The 17,610-nt window shown below is 42.1% G+C and overlaps 1 protein-coding gene across 1 annotated transcript in view; it reads right to left on the bottom strand.

The window, feature by feature from the left end:
- Positions 1 to 16,739: 16,739 nt before the first annotated feature.
- The window catches only part of gabrg2 (gamma-aminobutyric acid type A receptor subunit gamma2), a gene marked incomplete at both ends in the record, with an annotated part of 30,204 nt that continues 29,333 nt past the window's right edge, over positions 16,740 to 17,610 (bottom strand). Inside the window, one exon of the mRNA XM_079738535.1 lies at positions 16,740 to 17,018. Coding sequence (XP_079594661.1) covers positions 16,740 to 17,018 — 279 coding nt within the window. The remainder of the gene's footprint in view (positions 17,019 to 17,610) is intronic.

Here is a 17,610-nt window from a genome sequence, read left to right as displayed (position 1 = left end):
TCCCTAGGGAACTTAAAGGCCAAACTAACTAACTAACTAAATGGATCTATCTGACCATCAGGTGGGATTTTGATGTTACAAGCCAACGTCAAATCGACCCTCTAGTGATGTAGCAAGTGTGTGCAGACGCATGATAGACCACCTACCAGTTTGGACAGTCCAGTGGATAGGCTTGCAGCCTGAGCATTTATCATCTGCAAATGTATATTCATGTTTTGTTAATGATGGGCTCATTGTTAACTAATTGTTTATGAATGGTCTATGACTGAACGTTATGGTAAAGTGTTATCACCATTTTTTTGTTATGGTAGCACTTTACAATGACTATATATTAGTTAGCTATTGATACAATTGTATCTCTGTTGACTTCAACAGCAGACAACATAAAGCATGGCAAACAAAACAGCAAGTTAGCCTATAAAATATGTAATCTAGAATGTAGATATTACAAAACACAAGTTTGGTCTGGATATAACTTGTTTCACAGTGTAGTAAATTTATATATTCACATCTCCCATTACATTATACATTCATCTACAGGTTATCCCATATTGATAATACATTTGATTGTGTTGCATTGTATACATTTAACCCAATACTTGTAGCACTATGACCAAGCTGGAGCAGTTGTGTGTCCAATTTAACCTTAGTAATACCACATCTGAGGTGCAATGGCACTTTATCTGACTGGAGAGGTAAGTGCACTTAAAACTGAGTGTTACCACTTTAGCTGTGGGCAGAAACGGAAACTCATTGGCACCAAAGTCAGACGGATTGCTTCCTGTCTCTGTTAATTAACACAGTAGCTGTGTCTAGCTGTGTCTAGCTAGGCATTTCACTTACCCCTGTGTCGCTGGGCTTGTCGCTGCATTAAAATAATCTACTCGCACTGATTCTGTCACAAGTGCAAATGTGCAACAGTTTAGTAGCATGTTAGCATAGCTTCATGGTGGTCTTTATCAGTATTATTCTCATCAGGAGCACCAAGGCGTTCTCAGAAAAAGGTTCGCTCTGGCTGAATGTGTGAAGCGAATACCAGGGGACCAATTGAGTATGTGGGGACTTTCCATTGAATCAATGAGCTCATTGTGTTTTTGTGGTAATTTTCTGATGGTGGATATGGGTCAGATTTTTTTCATTCATCTGTTAACTTTAAGGCAGAGAAATATGACATTCAAAGTCTTTGTCTGCTTTATTCATTCTTGAAGATGGTGAAGAGAGTCTGCTAGGATGACCTCTGATGCCAGTCATTCTTCATGTTCTGTAATCAGCATCCTTACTATCTTACTATCAGTATCTTGATCATCATTCTCAGCATAATCATTTTTATCAAACCGTTATCAGATATTGTCTGAAGATCAGTAGGAGGATGATGATGATGGTGAGGAAGATTGAGAACTGGATGATGATGACGATATGTATCATTATTATGATCAGTATCTTCAACATCAACATCAGTATTGTCATCAGTATCGCCATCATCATCCAGATCCCAATCTTCATAACCATCATCATCATCCTCCTACTGATCTTCAGACAATATCTGATAACGGTTTGATGAAGCATGATGTATACATTGGCATACTCAAGTCATCATTCATAGTAAGGTCTTATATATTGAACATGACTAGATGCAACTAAACTCTCAATGTCACATCAAGGTCATAAACAAAAGGTTACCTCAGCCACCGCTGAGTGGTTGAATAGCTGCCCACCTCTACCGCCAGCGGACGAACACCACATCTCAGGGAGGAGTCAGTGACCTTTCCCCTTTGCTAACAAATGCATTTGCATAAGTCTCCATTACAAGTATGTCTCTAAATGCAGGTTCTTGGCTTAGGTTTATGTAAAAAAAAAAATATATATATTTATGTATTTTCAACACTGTCTTGAACTGAGCATAAATAAAATAGAAAACTATTTTGGAGGCAAGAGGCTTCGAAAATAAAATATAAGACATATTCTCTTCCCTCCAGGGGAATGGAAGATGGTCCTAATCCCAAAAGAAAACATTCAGAGGCATGCATATTTATCAGATGTTTCTAGTACAAAACTGTCTCCCATGTTAACGTAACTCAGGCAGTGCATGTCCCCTGCCCGTCCCCCCGGACAGCCATTTAAGGGACAAAATTATGCATTCACATAATCTAATGCACACGAACACACACACAAACACACGTAGACACAATTTTTTGAAAGGTGCAAATTTCACTTATACAGACTCATACACAAAAAGACTGAGGCATATTCACCCTGAAACACACACACACACATACACACACACACACACACACAAACAAACATGCAAACACAAACACACACACACACACACATAAACAAAGACATGCACAAACACACACACACACACACACACACAAACACAAACAAACACGCAAACACAAACACACACACACACACACACATAAACAAAGACACACACAAACACACACACACACACACACACACACACAGGTGCGTACAACGACAAACACACCCACCAACATACACAAGTTTTGTGGAGTGCCATTTGCTTTGAACCAGTTTACAGGCCATTGCATTCACACGTCTGTGTGTCAGCATCACACACACTCACCAATATACACACACACTATTTGGAAATGTATAACATTTTGGTGGCACTTTTTATAGCACAGACTTTTAAGAATGGAGTAAATAGTGAACTCCTCATCTATGATGTATTGTTAATACATGAATACTTATTAGTGAGCTATTCATAATCGCTTATAAATGATCATTAAGACATTACTAGATAGTAGTTATAATAAGTAAGGATTACAAAGTCAACCTTATAGCTAGCTCAATGTTTAAGTCAACACTTAAACACACCGAGAAAAATACATACAGATACACAAAGGCGGACTCGACCCAGTCTAGGTAAACATTAGGCGACTGTGGGACAGATGTCTGGGGCTCGTTCACGGCTCGGGAACACATGCACACTCTCCTCATGGCGGAGTGGGTTTAGGTTCATGCACACTCTATTTCACCGGGACACAAGCGGTTCAGCGACAGTGCCAACACTAGCGCACTAATCTAATCTAATTAGCATGAATCATGTTTGTGTCATAGCTGTCCATTTTTATGATTTGCCACGTTAATGTTTTGTTGTATTGCGGCGTAATTTGATTTAATGGTTGACATTTCCATCTGTCAGTGCGCGGATGACCGATTTGTGCTGAAAAACAACATCCTCAGGTGCACGGATGGTTGATCTACGATGCGTTACAAAACAGCAAGAGCTGTTCAAGGTCCTGGTCTTTCAAACGGGAAACGCAGACGAGGAAGATGAGGAAGAAATCAAAGCCAATGTGATTTAACTTGTATTAGCATCAAGAGGAATGTCGTCCTTCAGACAGCAAGGACGCGTGGAATCTGTGTGTGTGTGTGTTTGGATTTTGGTTTGGAAGCAAATCATTAGATCAAAACTGTGGACACACTTCTGACCTTTAGGTAGACGCCAGTGATAAATCATTTGACAATCAGGTAGCGACGATAATTCAAAGGCCGTAGTCATGTGGATCCCACAACAGAGCGCGTGTGTATATTAATCCATGCCCCAGGACAGAGACACGAATGGACACTAAATCACTCTGGATTATTGTGGCTCTCAGATGCGCTCCTCAACCTTTTCAGAAAGCTGTTAACTGATGATCAATGTGATGTTATGTGCATCACATTGAGTCACATTGAATGTATGCTAATATGTGAACTGTAAGAACAGATATTATGGCATTAAAATGTTAATCATAAATAATAATTATTGTTATTTGTAGTAGCATTGTGTCACATTTGATCAATTGTACGGCATTCATGTATCGTTTTATCGTCTTATTAATTAAGTTATTATTATAGTATCAACTCTTGCATTCATTCATGCTTGCACCTCAAACACAAACACACAAAAACATAAACACACATACGCACACAGACGCACACTTCCACAACACACTGGGGCTACGTAGGACCTCTACCGCTCTTACATAAGCACTGCTACCCGCACTGGCCTCGCCTTCCTCTGCTCATCGTCACCGTTGTTGAGGACACCTCCTGCTCGATGATGGCACATCTGGGCTTCAGTCTCTGCCCGGTCCCTAACTTTATCTAGTTCCTACAAGCATCCGTCGAGTCTCCAACCAAAATCTGTTCTTTAAAGTTGCAAAAGCTAGGGAGCGTCAACAAATAACCAGAAATTAATGTAATGCTTTCGGAATAATCTTCAATCTATATTACATGATCCAATTATGTATGTATGAACCTAAATTACATTTATAACATGTATTAACATGTACATGTAGGAACATGTACATAGTGTTCACATGCCGATGCATGTGAACACTATGTACATGTTCCCTTGTGTACAGACAGCTCTGGCCCAGTCCCTCTTCCCCTGGGATCCCTCTGTCCCCTTTCTCATGTTGGACTCATGTGCTGCTCACCTTCCTCACACACAGTGATGTCACATGGTTTGAGAGGACGAGGAGGGGGAGGAGTAGGAGGAGGATTGAGGACATGGAGGAGGAAGGGGAACGTGTCAGGAAAAGGAGAGTTTGCTGTGAGAGGCGCTGTCGTGTTCTAGAAGTTTCTCTCTCCAGAGAGAAAGAGCGAGACTATGGTTCAATAGAACAATTGCTACTGGTAATATATAGAATATATATTTATTATTTAATGTACTGTCTATATAATGTATGCTCTAAGTGCATGCTTGTTGTTAACATTTGCAAAATGGTATTACTTACATGCCAGTGTATAGCAACGTGGATACTTCAACATTCCTATCTTTTTGAGAAATGATGTATAAAGATATGAAATATCACGGAGGGAACAAAGTTCATTCTTTGTTTTATCGTGTGAAAAACTGTTTGGTAAAACTGATTTACCACCAAACCTCACATTTGTCAAACCTGAGAGCCCACCTGAGAATCTTTTGAAATGATACATAACGTTTTCAATTAGATTTCAAAAGCACCATGAGACAGGGCACGTATTATTGTTCTTCATCCGAGGAAAACAATAAAAATGTCTCAACACTGATGATAGATAGGTGGTAGATGTTACATACGACCCAAAGAACAAATAAACGCACGCACAAATTGTACACAGACACTCACTGAGACACACACACACACACACACGCACACACACACACACACGCACAAACACAATAAGTCAGACAGTCACACACACACACAGACACACACACACACACACACACACACATATCCCTTTCCGAGAAATGGGTTCTGCATCTCCCTCCGGTCTGTCTGTGGCCCCCAGGTAGGGGGGGTGGGGGTGGTGACTCAGCTGAGGCTAGAGGTGAGTCACGGCAGCCTGGAGAGACGGCCAGTCCGTCGGCGGGGGGAGACGGACCAGCACACACCACTCTGATCCTCTCAATCAACAGTGCAGCAGACACGCTGGGACTGGTCCCTGGAAGCCCTCCCTGATTGGCAGAGGCAGGCCACTCATGTGGCAGAGAAGGGGGGGGGGGGGGGGGCACACAGTCAAGGGCACCGTGATCGGAACATCAACCAAAATCTGCTCAAAGATTATACAGCAGGCCTCGCCCGTGGCACCGGAGCAGCTCCTTGCATTACGAGCTGCAGTCACAATGACATGAGAACAGAATTGTTCCACCAATGTTAGCTCTGTGTTTCAGGAGAGGACATAAGATGTACCAGGTCTCAGGCAGACGAGCCGTAAACAGACAGTGTTCCTGTATAGACAGGAAAGAGGTGACAGGTACTTCTGATCAGCGCGGCTCACAACAATTTATTTACTGATTTGCTAAATGTTCCTTTGTTAACCTCTATCTGGGCCTTGTTTCCCGTGTCACAAATATTCATCGTATCAAAAATAAATCGACATAGATGGGCCAGCTCCCATCTGATTATCTTGAGTCCTGTATACCACTGCATCATGGGTTCTCTTTCAGTCCATTAGTTGAGCTAGCGTTTGCGTTGAGTTAATTACCTGAAATAAACAGAAACAGAAACATAAAATGGAGAACTTTGAGTGTCATGTATTCCCACATTGTAACCTCGCTTATCATTCAGAAAAAAAAAGGCACAGTAGGATAAGACAATGAGGTAAGAATGGTTGAGCTGAAGACTTGCATAGGCTAACTTTTCAAGTATTTCTACTGTTCAAGAATAGATATCAAACGGTAATAATACATTCCTGTAGATCAAGCTGTTATAGGAACGCATATAGTATTAAACCCAGAACGAAAGTGCTGGGGCCCAAAAGTAGAACACATTTGGATCATGCTTCAAAAGGTTTAGGGCCGGCGCCATCTAAGGTCACACACACCATATGACTGTACGTACTACCTTTACAAACTCAATCCACCATTACATTGAAATGTAGGGCTTCATGAGTATGAGCATATATAACTCTTTAATTACGCAAAGCTGCATAAACAGGAGAAAGATTGAGAACGCAACAGGTGCTTCTGTACAGTGCAGCTCCGCTCAGTAGAGGGAAGAAGCAACATTTTGCTCACACAGACAGTCCATGGGAGAAACAAATCTTCCCAATCCTCTTACTGGCACCACTGAAAAGCTCACAGCATTAGATCTATTGTTCTCACAGAAATGACCTTTACAAAATAAAATTAATAAAAATACCTCAATTGTATAGTCAAATCGTCATTTCACTATTCATCTTGTGAGCGTCACATGTACGCATATTATATTATTATATAACAGTGTATGAAGACATTTTTAATACAGTGGTTTCAATTGTACTCTTTCAATTGCAGGGCATTTTTCACTTTCACATTGAAAAATCGATTGAACTTATCTTCCTTGACAGCTAAAGTTCCCTATATTGTGTCTCCACTCCTTATCTTAGAAAGCCAGTAATGAGCTACCAACCGCTTACACACTTTGTCATCATGTGATTGCAGTTGTCTGGATTTCTGAATTGGAAATGTGCCTATGACTAAATTAAGAAGCACATTGAAGGCCATTCCAGTTTGTGTTTTTTTATCTTACCACCAGGTGTGATGTTGATTTACTCATTAGAAGCCATTTAAAATGTATTTGTGTAACGCAAAAAGGGGGATCACGTATGATCTAAAGATGAACTATCAAAATTGTAGCCTGCAGCACATTAATTTTCAGGGAGAGACTTTTTCTGTATTAATTCATTCATTAATATATTTGAAATGCAGCAGAATAGGCCAGTTCCAGCAGCAGAGGGCTGCCTGGAACCAGCTCAAGGATGGCCCCCTGTGCATTCGGGTACACACTCCCACCTGTGAGCCAACAGCAGATCGATTTTCTTAAATGCGTCTAATGCCTAATCAACCTCACACAAAGGGGGGGCTCTCAGGTAGCCCGCTGTGTGGTGGAACACATCGAGAAAGCAGAAGTCTGTCTATGAGCTGTTGTTTTGGCTGCGCTCATTAAGCTAGCTTGTTGGTTCGCTCACTGGGTGCGCATCTGGGTTGTGCTAATAAGCAGAGCCAGATGGTGGCCTGGTACCGAGACATAGTGCAGCAATCTGGATCCAAAGTTCAGACGAGTCGCGATGCACACAAATATGGGAATGTAATAATCACTCAAAGTCGACGCTGCTAACAAACTCAAACTGAAGTCAAGCTTTCTATATTAAACTACAGCGGGAATAATAATATCCGAAGGCAAGCAAAAGACGGCGGGATTCCTTGTCGGCTTTTTGTTTGCTTCACTGGGAGCGTTAATAGTCTCCTTGGGCGAGATGCAAACACAACCACACACAATGCACAGGTGCAGAGACTTCAGGATGCATGAGCATCCTTGAAAACCACATTCACAGAGGTGGCGACGGCCACATCGCTGTCAGCAAGTTGTCAATGTGTATGTGTCTTGCTGCCAGGCACTTCTGGTTGACCTCCAGGCAAGCCTTGGATTCCCGCAGCCGGATGGGTTCAACAATAATTCCTTTGCTGTCTACAAGACACAGTTTTTGTTAGAATGCAGTATAACTCCATAGAACCGGCGGCTCAACTACACCTTAACAGCCTGTTGTGCAGGGGCCCCATATTAGAGAAAATACTTTAAAATACACATAACACGTAAAAATGTACGTGTTGTACTCGGCCCTGCTCTGGGGCCCTGCTCTGGGGCCCTGCTCTGGGGGCCTGCTCTGGGGCCCTGCTCTGGGGGCCTGCTCTGGGGCCCTGCTCTGGGGGCCTGCTCTGGGGCCCTGCTCTGGGGCCCTGCTCTGGGGGCCTGCTCTGGGGCCCTGCTCTGGGGGCCTGCTCTGGGGCCCTGCTCTGGGGGCCTGCTCTGGGGGCCTGCTCTGGGGCCCTGCTCTGGGGCCCTGCTCTGGGGGCCTGCTCTGGGGCCCTTCTCTGGGGCCCTGCTCTGCGGCCCTGCTCTAGGGCCCTGCTATGGGGGCCTGCACTGGGGCCCTGCTCTGGGGCCCTGCTCTGGGGGCCTGCTCTGGGGGCCTGCTCTGGGGCCCTGCTCTGGGGCCCTGCTCTGGGGCCCTGCTTTGGGGCCCTGCTCTGGGGCCCTGCTCTGGGGCCCTGCTCTGGGGGCCTGCTCTGGGGCCCTGCTCTGGGGCCCTGCTCTGGGGCCCTGCTCTGGGGCCCTGCTTTGGGGGCCTGCTCTGGGGCCCTGCTCTGGGGCCCTGCTCTGGGGCCCTGCTCTGGGGCCCTGCTCTGGGGGCCTGCTCTGGGGCCCTGCTCTTGGGGCCTGTACTCGGGCCTGCTCTTGAGCTGCGTAGAGTAGGTGGTCACCTACCAGTGCCAAATCTGCACTCCACAGCCTGAAACTAAAACACTTGGTTATGGTTAAGGCACATACCGGATTGGTTGGGTTTAGGCAACACAACCACTTGGTTAGGATGAGGCAACACAACTGCTTGGTAAGGTTTAGGCAACACAACTGCTTGTTTAGGATTAGGCAACACAACTGTTTGGTAAGGTTTAGGCAACACAATTACTTGGTCAGGTTTAGGGTTTAAGCAAAAAGGTCTTTCTGCTAGAAGGTATTTGTGTCAGAAAGCCCTGAAGGCAGACCCCTCCAATGTATTGGACGGAATTGGCAGTGGTGAGAGATAAAAAGGCCGGACCCTTGAGACACATCTTGGAGGTCGCTTTGGTTAGGGAACGACAGTTTTTTAGGCTAGGGGTTTGAGTTTGCCATTCTGCTGTGCTCCTTATTGCTTTATTATCAATAAGCAGCAGTTTGGCATATCTATATCTATGTTGCCTCCGCTCTCGCTTATTGACGTAAATAAACTACACGTTGAATACACGTTGCGATAATATCAAGAAAGGCGGTTGCCAGATAAATGTTTGCAAACATGAACATATATGTGTGAGGTGGGGAATGTGTTGTGTGGTGGTTTATCTGTGTTTATTCACAACAGCTCTCTCAATATTTTTCCCCATTGACAAATGAAGATGTGTGTCACAGACATGTATCCTTCTTAAAAGACGGCAAACACAACACTGCCACTCACAGCCTTGTGCACAAGCTGTCCTTTCAGAGTTGGTTCGCCACCGCTTGATATCGCCTTGATCCATCGGCCTCTGATTCGCTGAGATAAACCCCTCCAACCCAGGAGTGACAACGAGACGAAGGCCAACCTCCACTTCGGCATCCATCATATTTCTTCAGACTTGAATATCGTAGAGTGGTGAAGTGTGCAACAATGACAACAAAAGCTGAGGCCCTGCCGCCACAAGCATTCGGTGCCCCGGGAGTCATTCACCGCCTGATGGGAGAATATAGATGGGATTTACTGAAGTGGTGGTTGTGACAGACAGGAGAGGAAGAGCATGTTCTTCAAAAAGTCGTTCATTAACATAAACTTTAACCAGGCCCATATCAAGGATTCGCTAGGCGTGTCAAGATTTGCAAATAAGATTTTGCCGCACTGAATCTGTTATAAGAAGCGCTTAAGTCTGGCGTTCTTGCTCTATCTCAAACACACACACACACACACACACACACACACACACACACACACACACACACACACACACACACACGCCAAGCAAGACAGGGACTATACCACACATATGAAGTTTAAGTAGGTACTGTATGCTAAATAACCTATACGAATCAGTCAGTGTTGGGGTCAAAACCACTTTTTGTATCCATTCTACACGAGTCGCAGTGGGGATATACTACCAACAGCACAGTGCGTATGCCATTGACATCATACCTATCATGTATGGATCTCTTTATTGTCTTTTAATTAGTGCTGCGTCTCTGGCAGTTTGCTATTTGGATCTGAAAATAGCCGTGCTGAAGTGAAGGAACCAAATTGGCGAAGAGTCAGCCGGTTGATTAGAGAGATAATGTTATGTACTGGGGGTTGTAATGGGCCCATTTAATCCTACCTGGTTTCCTTCACGAGTGAGGTTGAAATTATAAAACCAATGTAGCTGTTGGATCTTAAACGTACTTGGAAAATATATACGTTTGGAAAATACCCGAGTATGACACAGTGTCAGCAATAGTTCTGGTTTCGATTATGTTTTCTGTTTCCAGTGATATTCGTGTCAAATTGTACATCTAAATAAAATACAAATGTTTTATTTTTTTGGCTTATATTCAAAGGGCATATCAGAGACTTTGCCGTGCTCACGGCAAGATATATTTAATATCCATAGTCAATAGAGAGACTTTCCTGCCTATCTCCTGTACCTTGTTACTAAGATACAGCAATAATGCAAAGCACAGACATCTTTTCTCCTGTTAATGGAAGACATAGAGACAACAAACAGAAAGCTGGGAATGTGATGGTGTGAATAAAATAAAATGTGGGACTCTGAAATAAGATAGCACCTCCAATGACAAGTGCATTACATATCCCACAATGCAGTGGTTCAGCACTGGGCCGTGGCAGCACATTTTAATCAGTCCATTTAACCCGCATATAACGTTTCCAAAAGGTGCAAGAGGCAGAGTGTGAACCCCATTGCCACCCGGGATTCAATTAACAACTAGAAAATAGATTTCTTCCAAGACTCAACATGCACCATATGGGGATCGCTTTGAACTTTGTTTACTGAGGAGACAGAAAAAGACATTTCTAAGAAGTTGAAGAAAAGGTGAATACACAAAGATAGCCTACACCGAAATGATGTGTTGCGTAACAAAGTGGCTATTTTAAAATGTGTTGCTGCCATTTCTTTCCGGCCTTTTTGCTAATATTTACATTTTGGTAATAAAAAGGATTAACTTCATAATTCAGCAATGCTTTTTTCATGACTGTTTGTTTTTCAAATGCAACAGTGTAGCAGCCGCTTGCAATTTTTCATGACACAGCAAATAACGGTCGGCCAGGGAAATATTATATAAATAGTAGTGTCTTGCTAGTAAGGCTTAAAATATAGGACATAACATAATTCACAGAAGAGGGGCCCAATCAAAACACATTTCGCCATTGTTGCACTTAGATGGAGAATCATTTCACATCCATAAACCATGGCTTTCCACTACAAATTGAACATTTCTTCCAACAATTTTCTATGGCATCTAAGGACCCCTGGTTACATAGGTTAAGATTAAGTAAGTGCAATTTGACAGATTTAATGCGAGAATGTAAAAGGAGCCCAAGAGTCCACCATTTTGAACATAAACCACACAAAACATCCCTCAACTCCCTCTCTGCTCACTACGGACACTCAAACATTACCCTCAAGCAATTTCAATGAATCAAACAAACACACAAAAAAGATATCCGTGTCAAAACGAATTGCCAAATGTACATTTGGGAAGGTCATAATCGATCTTGATGTGTTGTGTCCCATTCATAGTGCTTCACTACTAGGAGACATTTCTAAGTACTTAACAGGTACAACAAGAACTCCTTGTGGGTTTTACTGCAACCGACCGATGGAAATCAATACGTCTAAGACCATGTGTAGTCTGGCGAGCGTCATGATAATATCACTGGAGACACTTTGATTTGTGTTGCTGTGGAACCAGAGCAGAGAAAATAGCTCTGGCAGGACTAATAGAGATCCGATACAGAGCAGTAACTGTTTCATTTTTCAAGACACCATTGGCTCCCCTTAGTCATTTGTCAAGACTCTGCGAGACGATTTGAACTAATAATGATTCAATGCCGAACCCCCCCCCCCCCCCCAATCACTTGTTTCATTTGAGTAATCCATCTGGATATTGTGGAAACTTGGAAAATAAATACAAATAGAAAGTGGAATTCAAAACAGCAGAGTTCAGTGACAGCCATTCAAACTACTAATTGGTATACTGTCAGAGAAAATCATCTCCCTTTTTGTTACTTTCCTAGTTTCACAGACTGAAAAAATAAATAAATACAAAGAGTCGGTCGCACTCTCGCTCTCTATCTATATATAGACATGCATACCTGTATGTGGTCGTGTTTGAGCATGTGTGTATATTTACATTTAACTGTTCACGTGTTTGTCTGTGTGTGTGTGTGTGTATGTGTTCATGTGTGTGGGAATATGTAAGTGTTTGTGTAGATTCATATGTTTGTTTGTGTGTGTTTGTTTACGTCCTTCTGTTTGTGTATGGGTCTACGGATGTGAATGCATTCACTTATGTGCATGTATATGTGCATATATGCGTAAGAGTGTGAGTACATGAATGCATGTGTATGTGTTTGTATGCTCAAGTGAGTGTGTGTGTGTGTGTGTGTGTGTACATTAGAGTGTGTTTGTGTTCTATAGTGTGTGTGTGTGTGTGTGTGTGTGTGTCTGTGTGTGTGTGTGTGTGTTTGATTCTGCCTGTGTGCAGGCAGTGGACAGGTCGCCTGGGGCTGGGCGGATGGTGGTTCATAACAGTGTTCATCTGCTACGCGTGGACAGCCAGGCCTCTTACAGTGTAGTGATTCCCAAACTCTGTTAGATATCTACACTTGGCCTAACCGAGGGGGGGCCATCTGAATAGGTTTGGGAACCACTGGTCTAATCCTAATGAATGCCCCTTTATGCGAAGCCAATGACAGAGGTTATGCACACAGACTCCCAACCGCCCAGAGGACCGGTCGGTTTGAATCCCATCCGTTACTAGGAGGCGTGCGGTAAAAAGGACTCATATTATGTACTCATGTAGAAGGCACTTCCACCATGATGTGCTTATTTTGTTTTCTGTGGACGTTTTATCTGTAATGCAACGACATACCCACAGTGTGAGTTGCTATGGCTACTCTCTCTCACTGGCTTAGGTTCAATATATTTTCTGCTCCCTCTCGACAGCCCTTGAACCCTTAACTACAACATCTTTAAATGTTAATTGCAACACCTTTGAATCTTACCTACAGCCCCTTTAATGTGCAGATGAGGGTTCATCAACCATTTTGATTCAAACACCCTTACAATTAGACTATATCAATCCAGGCTTCCTTGTGAATATAGCTTTATATTATAGGTATCCTTCCTGAAATATATTTTCTATTCTCTTCAAATCTTATGGTAGTATGGTAGTCCTTCACTCCAGTGGCAAAAATATAGATGCAAAAATAAAGAATACCCAAACTCATTAATGCAACCGTTTTATTGTAAAATTCCACAGCTGTGTGCAATTCCCTTATGAAAAGGATATATATATATATTATTATTTTTTTCCAGTATATGTATGTTATATTATGCAGACCTTACCAGAATTTATTTAGTGCCCTTTATATACATACAGAAGAGATATATGATACATAGATGGCCAACAATGTCTAGGGTAATCAGATATTTCACTGTTATTGTTTTTTTTTATTCGTTTTGTTGTTGTTATCTTGGATACCAGCCACACAGCCATTGACCCACCAGTCACAACGACATTGTACCGATGTATCGACACCATCACCTGTTGTCTGCAGTCTGACAAAAGAGAGAAACACATAGAAACTATTTACATGTGCTCTCAAGACACACGTGTTGGTTCTGAAGTGAAAATGTTCACTTTCTTTTTAAGATAAATCGATACGTAAATAAATAAACAAAGAAAAAGGTATTGTAAATGCCAATGTCCATGAAAGAAAAGGGCCTGAGGACACATGAAACACAAAGCTTTGTTTTGTTTCTTTTGAAATAATTCTTTGAATATTTATAATAATGTTCAAACCTGCCAGAATCCACACATCAACACGACTTTGTGGTGAAGATAGAGCATTTTAAAAGACTGAACAACAAAACAAGCGTTTATTTCCATAAGTACATGAAAAGTAAAATAAAACGGAGTATTTGTTACACGGCCCTCTTCAAAGATGAAACATGCTAGCATTCAAAGAACAACGTGTTTGGTAAACAGAGTAAGTACTTTGTTTACTTTGCAAATGAAGTAAGCTGGATATTGCATGCCACACTGGTATGGTTTCCTGCATACATCTGTTGATCCAATCTAGGCAAACAGTAGAAGCACTACAAAGAAATACATGTTTTGCGTTTGATGGTATGTCTAGTCATAGAGACAGCAAGGCTTGATATTTGATCTCCATTACTGGAGATCCTTTGATGACGCAGCTTTTATATGCTATGATGCGTATTCGCTCGAGAAGTTGAACTAAAAGAGAGAGAGGAGAAGTCAAGTGAAAAAAGATGAAGAAAGAAAGCAGTGTTAATATTCATGATGTTTGTGTGATTCAGACACATTTGCAAATGGCCTCAAATGAAAATCTCTTGCGTTCCTCCGAGTTCTCATCAATAAGAACCGTGTCAAAAAGTGATCTTAAGACAGGGCACACAATAACGCTAACACACTCCCTGATCCCGGCCAATGTCTCGTTGGGTCTGCGTTTGGAGTTTGGCACCTTCCAACAAAAATAACCAACCCTAAGAACTGAACCTATTCCAAGGTGTGGAGAGAGCGGCCACACTCAGATACTAGTCACTAATCTATGTGGTAGGAGCACGAGACGTAGAATAAAAACCCTTATGAAGGAGGCCTCATACGGAGTAAGATATACTTGATGGAACAAAATATACAAATGAACAAATAAATTAATAAAATAAATACAGAAAAAAATAGGTTGTCCACATTGTCCAAAATCACGATGGCGATAACATCATAGTTTATTTTGTTTTCTTTCTACTTTAAGTCTACACTTTAAAAGATGTTGCATCATTTTTTTTCCAAGAATTGTTTGTCGACACAGTTGTTTGACAAGCCATTTGACAGCAGCGTTGGTCAACCGCAACATAGAATCACACTTTAGGATAAACAGGATAAGACTCCATCACGACAGAAAAAAAAAGTCAAAATAGCTTCCTGCCTCTCTTCTTTACTCAAAGGCATACGACTTTTTTTTTTTTTTAAATATAGGAGTTAATTCCCCACATTATCCTGCACAGCCTGTGCAGCATTATGAAATAAATCTATGATCATATGCTATTACAATCGAGACAATTAAAACAAATCTGCCATTTCAATATTACCCGCTGCATCGAATGTTGCCTTTGATCTTAAGGTATGTTCAGACGATGCTGTAACTCACACTGGCTCATTGTGGATTTGAAAATGTTTCCAAAACTGCAGGAACACTCACTCATGCATACGGAGGCATGAGTGTGCATGAATGTATGGCCCTCCGACTGAGAGACATACATGATGTATTATAATGAATAACAAAGTCCACGTTTACCTTACATGTACTTGTTATATTCCTATTTTATCCATGTATATAAAATACTGAACAAAAGCAGGAATAAATAGTGAAGTGTTTCAAGAATGGAAGAAAGAAGGAAATAAAGGAGGAAGGGTAACAGTTTCTATCACTATTTGGTGAATGGGTGATGAATGAAAATTCTGACCAACATCTGGCTAATCCAACTTGGCCACTGATTAGTCTGAAAGAATAAAAAAAATAAAAAACCTAGGTACATTTTTTTATGGTAACATTTTTTAGTTTTCTTATATAAGAGAAAATATATATAATATATAACTAAATCCTGAATGATAATCAATAATTCTCTCTTACTTTTCATAGCCAACAATAGAAGACCTCAAAACATATTTAGTTTTGGCCTGAAAGGTGCATGCAATAAATGTAAACGACTAAGGAATAGTAAATTATATACAGTGTTTGTACATGTAACCAAAGCATCATGAATCGCAGCTTAAATCTCAGACCACAAATGAAATATGTAATGTCTCATCGGGCTAAACTGTTATTGGACAAAAACATATCAAATTTGATCACAAAACCATAACTACTGATAAAGTACCTCCATTAGATTGTGGCATATTTTGCTATCATAATAATCAAAATATGATGAATGCGAGTAAGATAATGGTGCAGGTGCATGAGGTGTCTTTCATATGTGTATGCTAGGCGTCTTAATAGAATATCCCTATCAGGTGTGACTGTGTGAGTGTGGGATTTGAAGTCCTTTCCTAAGGTTGGATTTAGCAACATAACTGGTGTTCAAAAACAACAAGTGATAGAACAACCTTGCTATTTCCAAGAACAATCTTTTTCATCTTCTTTTGTGGAAAAACAAAAATCTTTAACCCCTTTCTAAAGCAAGTTATTAAATGCTACAACAATTGCATTGTCCTCAAAAGAAGCATCGAAACAAACAAGCAAACAAACAAACATCACTATTCACATAAATAGTGGGGAGAGGGAAATTCAAAATCAAACCGTGAAATGAAATCTTCTCTGAGGAGGGTCGCCTCCTTTTAAAAAAACGAACAAGAAAACACAAACGAAAACAAACGAGTGTCCATCACTGGGGCGAAAGGGCGCGTGGATGATCCATCCCGCCGGCAGAGCGGCCCGGCCCCGGGGCCCTAAAGGTACAGGTAGGACACCCAGTACACCAGGTTGAAGAGGCCGAACGCGGTGGGGAATCCGATGCGGGCGTATGAGTCTATCTTGGCCACGCGGATGTGCAATCGGCCGTGGCGCCAGGCGCCGGAGCGGCAGTCCTCGAAGCAGCAGAAGAAACTGGTGCAGTCCTTGCCGTCCAGGCACTCGTAGCCGTACTCTTCGTCGCGCTCCTGCATGTGCGTGGCGTTGTTCATCTGGATGGCGGTGGCCGAGCGCGGGCGGATGTCCACCGTGGGCGTCTGCTTTTGGTTGTCCGCAGGACGGGACCACAAGATGGAGACGCGTTAGCGGCGCATATCGCTAGCGAGCTACAAAAAGGGGATCGGGAAATGTCCCTCTTGCCGGTTGTGGTTGCTAGCTCGCAAAAAACAACAAGAGGGACATTACGGAATCCACTTTTTAACACATTTTTTATGTTGTCTGTTTCAGCCAGGGGCGTAGGAATGAGTCTAACATTGGGGGGGACACATATCTGAAACCTGACAGATCCGGTATAATTTTTAGGTGGGACAAATGCGCCTGTCTCCGATATTGGAGGGGACATGTCCCCTCCGTCCCCCCCGGTTCCTACGCCCTTGGTTTCAGCCATTAGTCAGCATGTTTAATCAATTAATCAATATACTTTAAAAGCCCTGTGGCCTATCTATAACCTGTGGTTGAACTAGTTCTATGTCAACTGGTGAGGCTTCACATAACTCACATAGTGAATGTAGGCCTACATCATTTTAGGGGTAGTTGTGAATGAATGGCTTCAGAACACAAATTAATCATGGTAATGTTTGTATTGTGATGGCTTTATTTTATAACAAATCGTGCTGTTGTGCTAGCGCT

This window comes from Pollachius pollachius, assembly GCF_949987615.1.
Source record: "Pollachius pollachius genome assembly, chromosome: 6".
NCBI lineage: Eukaryota > Metazoa > Chordata > Actinopteri > Gadiformes > Gadidae > Pollachius > Pollachius pollachius.
This window is presented reverse-complemented; position numbering and strand designations above follow the sequence as displayed.